General features: G+C 41.4%; 1 protein-coding gene across 7 annotated transcripts in view; it reads right to left on the bottom strand.

The window, feature by feature from the left end:
• Positions 1 to 5,891: 5,891 nt before the first annotated feature.
• The window catches only part of PRTFDC1 (phosphoribosyl transferase domain containing 1), a 93,664-nt gene continuing 89,797 nt past the window's right edge, over positions 5,892 to 9,758 (bottom strand). For 5 of the 7 annotated variants that reach the window (XM_032623142.1, XM_032623141.1, XM_032623139.1 and 2 more), the window contains 2 exons: positions 8,185 to 8,261; positions 5,895 to 7,164 (listed from right to left, as the gene is read on the bottom strand). In XM_032623142.1, coding sequence (XP_032479033.1) covers positions 7,117 to 7,164; positions 8,185 to 8,261 — 125 coding nt within the window. In that variant the 3' untranslated portion in view covers positions 5,895 to 7,116. Of the gene's footprint in view, positions 7,165 to 8,184; positions 8,262 to 9,758 lie in introns of all 7 variants that reach the window. The other 2 variants (XM_032623138.1, XM_032623144.1) reach the window with 2 other exon arrangements.

Below are 9,758 nucleotides of genomic sequence, written 5' to 3'. Positions count from 1 at the left end.
GTTATCTTATTTAAGCCTTACCACAATACTAGGAGAGAAGCATCATTTCCAGCCAACAGTCATGGAATCTGGAGGATGGGTACAGCCTGGAAGAAAGGATCCATTAGAAGATTAACAAAACTAAAGTGGTTTCTTTGGTGGAGAAAAAATAAAAGGTATTAGAAGCAAATAAAATATGGAACAAAAAGAAGAAATGACTACATACACAGTGAAATTTTTTAAAGTAGTACAAATGTCAACATATGGAGAATCCCTATCTTATACAAGTTGTTCCAGAAAACAGAAAAAAAGGAAAGGCTGATGTCTTTTTTTTTTTTTTTTTTTTTTGGCCACGCTGCGAGGCATGCAGGATCTCAGTTCCCCAACCAGGGGTCGAACCTATGCCCCCTACAGTGGAAGCATGTAGTCCTAACCACTGGACTGTCAGGGAATTCCCTGATGTCATTTTTTTAAAAAAATAAATTTATTTATTTATTTATGGCTGCATTGGGTCTTTGTTGCTGCACCCGGGCTTTCTCTAGTTGTGGAGAGTGGGGTGCCCGCTTCATTGCGGTGCCCGCTCTTCGTTGCGGTGCCCATGCTCTAGGCACACGGGCTTCAGTAGTTGTGGCTCAGGCTCTAGAGCACAGGCTCAGTAGTTGCAGCACATGGGCTTAGCTGCTCCACCGTATGTGGGATCTTCCTGGACTAGGGATCGAACCCATGTCCCCTGCATTGGTAGGTGGATTCTTTTTTTTTTTAATTAATTAATTAATTTATTTATTTTTGGCTGTGTTGGGTCTTCGTTTCTGTGCGAGGGCTTTCTCTAGTTGTGGCAAGTGGGGGCCACTCTTCATCGTGGTGTGCAGGCCTCTCACTGTCGCGGCCTCTCTTGTTGCGGAGCACAGGCTCCAGATGCACAGGCTCAGTAGTTGCGGCTCACGGGCCCAGTTGCTCCGTGGCATGTGGGATCTTCCCAGACCAGGGCTCGAACCCGTATCCCCTGCATTGGCAGGCAGATTCTCAACCACTGCGCTACCAGGGAAGCCCATAGGTGGATTCTTAACCACTGCACCACCAGGGAAATCCCACCTGATGTCATTTTTTTTTTTTTTTTTTTTTTTTTTTTTTTTCTGATGTCATTTTTGAGGCTAGAATAATCCTGATTCCAAAACCAAATAAGGATAACAGAAGAAAAGAAAATTATAGGACCATTTCTTCTTTGAATGTATTGTAGATGCACAAAAATAGTAGCTAATGAAATGCAGTTGTATGATTACCCAGAGGTCAGTGGGCAGGGCTGAAAATTCCAACCCTCTGATCACTGTTCTTTGAGGCCATCTAGGGTTCCCACTCCAAGTCACCTCATTAACATAAACCCAGGTGTGATCCAGAGGCTTGTTATGGATAACAAAAGACACTTTGGAAATTCCAAGGGTTTTAGGAGCTCTGAGCCAGGAACCAGTGGGAAAAAACAAATAGATCTCCTATACCACACCATCCTTTCTTATACTCATCTAATTGTAATCCATAAGTCTGCAGACACACTTTCTAGTGTCCATGAACTTAGTCCTGTATCTTGAGTACTGACTCAGGAGTCCAATAGCACTGCTTCAATTTTTGGCTTTGAATAAAGCTGTGTGACCCTGGGTAAGTGATTTAATCTCTCTGATCCTCACTTCCTTATCTCTAAAATGGAGATGCCAATTCCTACCTCTGAGTTTTGTGCTAAATATTACACTGAGTTATTCTCAAGTTTTGGCATAGTGCATGATCCACAGTAGTTTCAGCCAAATCTTTCATGAAATGTCAACACACCCAATGCCTGGGCTTGAAGCTTGCACGAGATGCTTTGTTATGCTCATGACACGTCTCTTTTGAATACAACTATACGGATTTGTGCAATTACCCAGTAGCTGTGTAGTAGAAGTCATTTTCTCAGGCTATTGATGAATATTCTTCACATGGCAGAACCAAAATCCTTACTAAAGAGAAGACAAATTACGTTGATTTCTTTTTCCAGTCAACCAATTCTGTCATTCAATATTAGATTAGATAAATCAGAGCAGTTTTCATTGTAAAATCCTGTAGGTTAGTACTGAGTAATCTGTTGTTTTTAAAATTGACTTGATGAGTATTGTTTCTAGTATAATGTATGTAACATATATATGTAATTGTTCACCTAGTTACATTCATTGTGTTTTAAGGGCCCTTATCCTGAACCACTTTCTTGGCCAAATTATTATGAAACTTTTTTCATATAAAAATGGAACTACCAAAATTTCAGTATGAATTTACATCTATAGGGCATTTGCCAAGCAAAAACCATTCTACTGTTTTTTATATTTCAAACTTAAGCACCTTAATAGAAATAAAGCTGCTCTTTCAGAGTCTTCTAATTTATTCCAAATACTCTCAGTGGGAAGACGTGTATTTCTATCTTTGTAATCAAGATGTGCTACTGCCTGGTGTTCTTTTCATCATCTCGTATTTTCCCACGTGGCTAGGTAGTATTTTGTAATCTTTAAAAATCTGTGCAAGCAGGCTTGTTTTCAATTATGCATCATGACCAGTGGATAATCAACTCCTTCACTAACCTAATTAGTAGGGAAATGTGCAGGGCACATCACTTTTCTGTGGCAGATTTCATCTGCAGGTTTCTGAAGATGGCCACAGCAATATATATGCCATTCCACTCGACCATCTTACAATATGATGATTATGCTAATCTACCACTGAGTGGTGGCAGTCTATGTTCCTTCCCCTTGAACTCAGACAAATCCCTGTATCTGCTCTGACTCACAGAACATGGTGGAAGTGAGTCTGTCAGATAAGAGGCGATGTGGCTTCCACCTGCTTCTCTCTGTCTCTGTCTGCACTTGCCTTGGGAACCCAGCGGCCATGTTGTGAGGAAGCCCAAACCACATGGAGAAACCACACAGAAGAATTTCAGCCTCAGCTAAGGTTCAGGCTAACAGCCAACATCATCCGCTAGACAGGCCTTCAGATCAGAGCTACCCATAGAACGTTCTGCAATTATGGAAATCTTCTGTTTGTGCTAATATGGTAACTTACTACCACATGAGGCTACTGAGCAATTGTAATGTAGCTAGTGTGAATGAAAAAGTGAATTTTAAATTTCATTTAACTTTATTTCATTTAAATTTAAATAACTGCATGTGGCTAATGGCTGCCACACTAGACAGTTTAGCCCTCAGCCTCTGAATCTTCCTGCAGAAGCAACAAACATCACGGAGCTGAAACAAGCCATCCCCACTGTGCTCTCTCCATATTCCTAACTCTTGGAAGCACGCGAGATAATAAAAGAATTATTGTTGGTTTAAGCCACTCAGTATCGGGGTGATTTGTTACACAGCGGTCAACAATGAAGACATTCTACTATTCTGTTTGATTTTTTTTGTTCTCTACAGCGAATAAAGACGCACAAGCCTCTTCCATCTTTTAAAAGGCCTCTAGCTATGGTTTTGTGTCTCTTCTCTTCACAGCCAGATTTCTTGAACAAATCATCTAAACTTTACCATCCTCACACACAGCTTATTCACTAGTCAACACCCACCAGGATCTGGATACGGACGAGGTCACAGTAACATTGGTTCAGGCTTATTCCTATCACTTGGAAATTGCAGGACTTTAGAAACCACACCCTGTCTCCGTGTTCTCCCCTACCTATTTCTGAGCAAAGCTCACCCTGGCAGAAAAAGCCACCGTTTTGTGGATGAGAAATTGCAAAAACATAACCTTTTCTGGTGGCCTAGAAAAAGAAACCCCTTTAAGAAAAGGACATGCCTACCTGAAGGCTGATGCAGTCCATGGCTTGACAAGCGGCATGTGGGCTGGATTTCAGCTCCTCCTTGCTCCCCTCAGCCAGGCATCCTTGCCGAGGGTACCAGCAGCATGGACGGTATGACCCATGCAGTAGCTGTGTGTCCGGGATGCTCAGAGCTTTCTCACATGTGGCCATCAACATTCCTCCCATGGGCTGCTCTGGTCCCCTGTGGAAGCCTGTGGCCTGTGAAGTCTCTGGAGGGGGCATCTTGTGAAGCGCCCTGAATGTGGACACCCTTCCCAGCCCAAGAACTCCCCTAACTGCAGAATCCTTGGGATCCTCCAACGGAGCTGCTTTCCCAGGACTTCTCCCACTCTAAAGCTGCAGCAGGATCCCCAGTGAGATGTGGAGACCAGCCTGGCGGCTCCACTGTGTGGCATGATGGCTACTAGGAAAACAGCTCTTTCTGCTGACATCTTTGCCTATTTTTCTCCACAGGGTTCAGAACCACTCATGGGGTACAGCTGGGGCCATGGAGCCTCACGACCCTCTCCACATGCATCCGCTTTCCTTAGTCCGCACACTTCCCATCATCAAATCCCAGATGTCCCTCCGTGATCCTCTTTTCTCTTCATGAAACTCGCCGGCCCAGTGGTCCTCAGACGTCATCAGGGCACCCAAAGGAACTTTACGATGGTAAACTAAGTAAAACTCCCAAATGCTATTTTTTGCCCAAATTAGCCAGACATCTGGGTCGAGAGTGTGGTTTAGGGTTTCAGTTTCCTAGAACACAGTAACTCTGTTACAGAAGTGGGGAAATAGTTCCACGACAGCAGGTCTTTAGAAGTGGGATGGGTTACCTTCTGTCTCCATTGGGAAAATCCAAGTTCACCGCACAGGAGGCTGAGGAAGTGGCTGCTTGTGCTCTGCAAGGCTGTTCTCAGTCTCCGGAGGCCTGAGACATGGCGAAACAAGTGACATCCAAAGACATCCAAAGGTTAAACAAGGCACATCAGGATCTGACCTTCACGCAGCTCACCGTGGGGGCAGTACGTGGTTCAATATGGGATATATTCCAGTCCAATAAGAAAGGGCCGGTTTGTACTGAGGGATTCTGATTTGTTTGAAAGATCCCAAAGTACTACTGAGTATGTTGATTATAACTGAATCCAAATTTTTCCAGGGATACATGCCACACTTTTTTTCCCCCCTATTAATCAGCTTTGGAACACTAAATTAATAAATGCACTGGTTGTTAACCAGATGATAAGCTTTTACATTTTTGGTCTAGGTTGAATAAACTCAGTGATACTAAAAAGATTAGAGTGTTCAAGAGAAAAGGAAATACTATTCTTCCCAAGATGATATTCTTGGATATCACTGTCAAAATATGGTCTGACAGGAAAACATTTCAGGAATGATTAAACTTCTTGTGTGTTTAATGAATTTTTCTTTTTCAGCATTAACTCTCACAAATCCTTCTCAAAATCTTGTGAAGTAGATCAACTTCCTTTCTAATTTGAATAAACCTACAGTCCTCAAAAATGATACTGATGTTTACTAAGATTCAACATTTAAAAGAAAATCTTTCAATAATACATACTTTATGGCTAATTTTATATTTAAAATCAAATGTCCTTGGATTTTTCTAGGTCCTCTGATATAAATGTGGCATAGTGGAAAATTATATTTAGAAGATTAATTTTGATAGTTCAAGAAACTGGCCAGTTAGACCAAATTATCAACCTATAACTTGGATACAGATTTGTCTGTGGAACAAAGCCAGAAGGAATTCCCTTTGCTGGTTTGCCCCTTGGGATAGCTGGGTGTGGTTTATTTTCTTCTCTGACTGGAACAAAGATATGCAGGAAAATCTTCTTTTACAACTAAAATTCCTTGTTTTTGCAAACAAGCTTAAGGAGAAAAAAAAAAAAAAAAAAGCAGCGGATCAAGCCTGGCTTAATCGTTTGCTTATACTGGTGCATATACTGGATTTTTTCCAGATTAACAAAACTAAAGCCACAGGGAAGACGTATGCAGTCGTATATTTAAGCTACTGGCTCACACACAGTATAATGGCTGAAAGTATATAAAAATATGAAGGCGGAAGAAAAACAGTAAGCAGTTATGAGACATAACAAGTTTTCTTATTCTTTATTAGTTTAAAGGAAGCTGGAACCCGATAACAATACACCACATACGGTTCAGAACCAAACAAAGGCTGCTTAGTTATTTATTTTGCATTTGCTCCTTTTAGGAAGTGAGAAAAAACAGCTCTATTGGCACTCAAGTTTATTTTCTATTAAAATCCCCATAAATTAGAAAACCTCTCATAAAACAGTGGAAATGGAAAAAAAATGTTATTCAGAAAAATCTTTCTTAAGTATCCTGGTTTTCTATAGCGCGTTGGGTCGTGTGATCAGTCTCATAAGGCCACTGAAAAACATAATTCAACCTCTGTATTCTTCTTTAGGATAAGACATAATAGTGTCTTGCCCTCGGATGGAAATACATGAAAAATTTATACTTGCTCAGTTTTGAGCACTGAAAACACTTCTCCCTCCACCCCCGATTTGCTGTTTCTCATGTCCAGCATGAATAAAAGGATGCCGCTTAGAAACCAGGGCCTTGCTGCCATTGTATTTTTTCTAATTAAAATTCAGAGTATTAAACACAGTTGAGTACATCCAAGCATACATGACATACCGTTATCACATACCGGAAGCTCCAATCAAGAGCCCTGGGCGAAGCCCATTTCATAACATCATTAAGATTCATTGTACGCTGCTGTTCAGAAAGACTTTGTCAAAGCAGATAATAATGGCCTGTCAGAAGTGCGCAAACAGAAATTTATATTAAATTGTCCTTTCCCTCCTTTATTAGGATGGGAATCTACTTGCAGTTCCAGTACATGGGCTCAGAGGTTCAATAAAAAGGCTTCCAGGTTTTAAGATTGCAAAATATTACCAAAGTAAAGTATTTAAAAAAAAAAAAAGTTAAGTGAAAAATATTTGAGTAACTAGGTGGCGGTATAGTAATCAAGCATAACGACTTTATCAGAACAAAAGAAGGTGTATCTCAGGGGTGTGAAGGGAGTTTGAGTCTCAAGGCAGAGTGTTTAATTTGGAACAAGTCAAATAAAAGAATTGCTTTCTTTTCCTTGAGAACCTTTGGGACTCTTCATGTTATGTTATAATCTCAGAAAAGAAAGCTTGCTCATTAAAATTTTTTTTTTTCCTTTTAAATCCTGCTGAGTGAACATGCCTGGGAGACAAACTTTACATGCTGGCTTCCTGAGTGTAGTCGTAAGTAGGATGTTATCTGTAGATTCGATGGTGAAAATTACTTCTTTAGACTCGATACTTTTCTTTGCCGTGTTCATTGATCACACATATGTGCTGAAACAATAAAGGATTTAAATGCATCAGCCTCTTAACAAAATATAGTAAGTCCCCTACATATGAACGAGTTCCATTCCGAGTGCGTGCGTAAGTCCAATTTGTCCGTAAGTCCAACAAAGTTAGCCTAGGTACCCAACTAACACAATCGGCTATATAGTATTGTACTGTGATAGGTTTATAATATGTTTGCATCTTGACTCTCCTTTGACCCTTTTTGGGTAGCAAGTATTAATTCTCCTTTGACCCTTTTTGGGTAGCAAGAAATGTGTCAGAAATATTTTGATGGCAAGCAACAGAAATGGTGTTGGGTGAACATAAGCGAAAGGGGGGGTGTTATCAGTAGGGTACTGGGGTAGCTCGCAAAGGTAGAGGAAGAGCAGAGCAATGAAGCAACTGGAAGGCAGGAACTGGGGTAGCTCCAGACCTCAGCCCACGGCTTAAGTCCAAAATCCTTCGGTCTCTGTGGCGTTTGGTTTAGGTTTCTAAATCCTAGGAGAGAGACACGGACTGGTCCATTTTGGGTAAGATGTTTACCTCCAGATCATTCAGCAACGATAGGGTCATACACTTGGGGGTCCACGTCTACAAGTTAAAATGATTTCTCCCAAAGGGGGAATAGTTATGAGCTACATGCTACTGTAATTGGAAACTTCTAGATTTCAAGCACTGACACTAAACAGTTTATTGAATACTGCCTGTTAGTATGGTTGAGAGGAGACACAGTCGATGACGATGGAGAAAAATCAGTAACAAGCTATCTTTCTGCTTTTAACTTCCTTCTTTCCTTCATACAAAATAGAGACAATCATAATTGCTTCCAACAACCTAATACCTACCTTGCTGGGCAGTGGTGGAAATTCACTGGGATTACGAATGCCAAGTGCCCAGAATATTCCCGACACAGAAGACACTCATTAAATGGCAGCCATCATTACGGCTATCTCAAAAATTTGTTAAATTGATGTCATTGTTAAGTTCTTGTGAAAAGGGGGCTGGGGATTTGCATGCAAGACTTACATTCAGATCTCTGAAGTATTCATTGTAATCTAAGGCATAACCCACCACAAATAAGTTTGGGATCTCAAATCCAGCATCTGAGCAGAGAGAGGGAGGAAAAAATAAAAGGAACACAATTTAAATAACATAAGTATAAAGCCACCATATGCCACTGTTGGCACTTAACCTATGACGACCTTCCATTAGGCAGAAGTAAGTGAGAAAAGTGACAGACAATGCATAGGATGAGCCCAGTAGGACCTGGACCAGAGTGACTCTACTCAGGGAGACAGGACGACCAGCAAACAGACAGTGAAAAATGACTGCACTTCCGGTAGACAGAGCTGAGCAAGGGCTCAGGCAGCCCCGTGGATATCAAGAAGTGTGCATGCGTCAGGCATGCAGCCCTGCTGTTCCAAAGCAAGCAGTATCCAATGATATCATGCCAAAGGAAACACTGCAAAGCATGAAGTGCAGTTCAAAGGTATTGGAAGGTATTCCAATGCTGTAATACATGAATAGGGGCACAGGCTGTTGCAATAGGAAGCCATCCTCCCATGGCACTCAGCGGCCTCGGCTGGATAAAGGGCTGGAAAGCAAAACCCGGGAGACAAGATGAGAGGAAAAGGGACTGTTCAGCCTGAGGAAGACAATGCTAAGGGTTACTCTAATGTTAGTCTTTGAGTCCATAATGCACATGATAGTAATTAGCTTTCTGTCTCCACTGAGGGCAGGATGGGAGTAAATGGATTTAAATGCAGTAGGAGATACTTAGGTTAAGCAAAGGATGAATATATTGAAAGAAAGATCATTTTTATTGAAAAGAATTCTTAAGGAACATACAATAGCTCTTCTTCTTTAGGTCTTGAAACTACAGCCCAATGATTTTTCAAATTCTTTCCAGTATTGGGGAATCTTATGTTTATTACGGTATTGCAAACGAGAGATGTACTTGCTTACTTTTATGAAACAGTGCTTTGGCATAGCCAGTGGACTTACAGCCCAGAGAAATGTCTCCATCATTGACCATTCACCATCATTCTGGTCCTTCTGACCAAGGATGCTTCCACATGGAGAAACCAACCGGTTCTTGCTCGCAGAAAGTGCTAGAGGTGAGGGACTTATTTTTCTAAGGATTCCATTATGTGTCACTGTTAGGAAGCCTATTTGATCCCTCCAAACTGTAGGTTTCTTGAGAAAAAATAATCAAAAAGAAGCAGAGCAGAAGAAAAGATGTCAGAGGATATAAAAGGTGTCATTGAGCATAAAGGAAAAAGTCAATTACGAGAAAGGACCAAAAAGTACAAAGCCTCAGAAATCCGGGAAGAAAGAGAGCACAGAGATTCTGAACTAGCTAAAAGCATACTAGCAAATCCCAGGAACTCCTGGTTGTAAGGATGATGATGACTTTACAGCGTGCAATGCAATCCTTAAAACAGGCGTGGCAACTCAGACTGAGAAAAGTCAATTCAGAAGGCCAAACCTTCTGAGTAAAAGAACGTTGCGGCTTCCCTGGTGGCTCAGTGGTTAGGAATCCGCCTGTCAATGCAGGGGACACGGTTTCAAGCCCTGGCCCAGGAAGATCCCACGTGCCG

The sequence above is a fragment of the Phocoena sinus genome, chromosome 2, assembly GCF_008692025.1.
Source record: "Phocoena sinus isolate mPhoSin1 chromosome 2, mPhoSin1.pri, whole genome shotgun sequence".
In the NCBI taxonomy this organism is placed as follows: domain Eukaryota; kingdom Metazoa; phylum Chordata; class Mammalia; order Artiodactyla; family Phocoenidae; genus Phocoena; species Phocoena sinus.
This window is presented reverse-complemented; position numbering and strand designations above follow the sequence as displayed.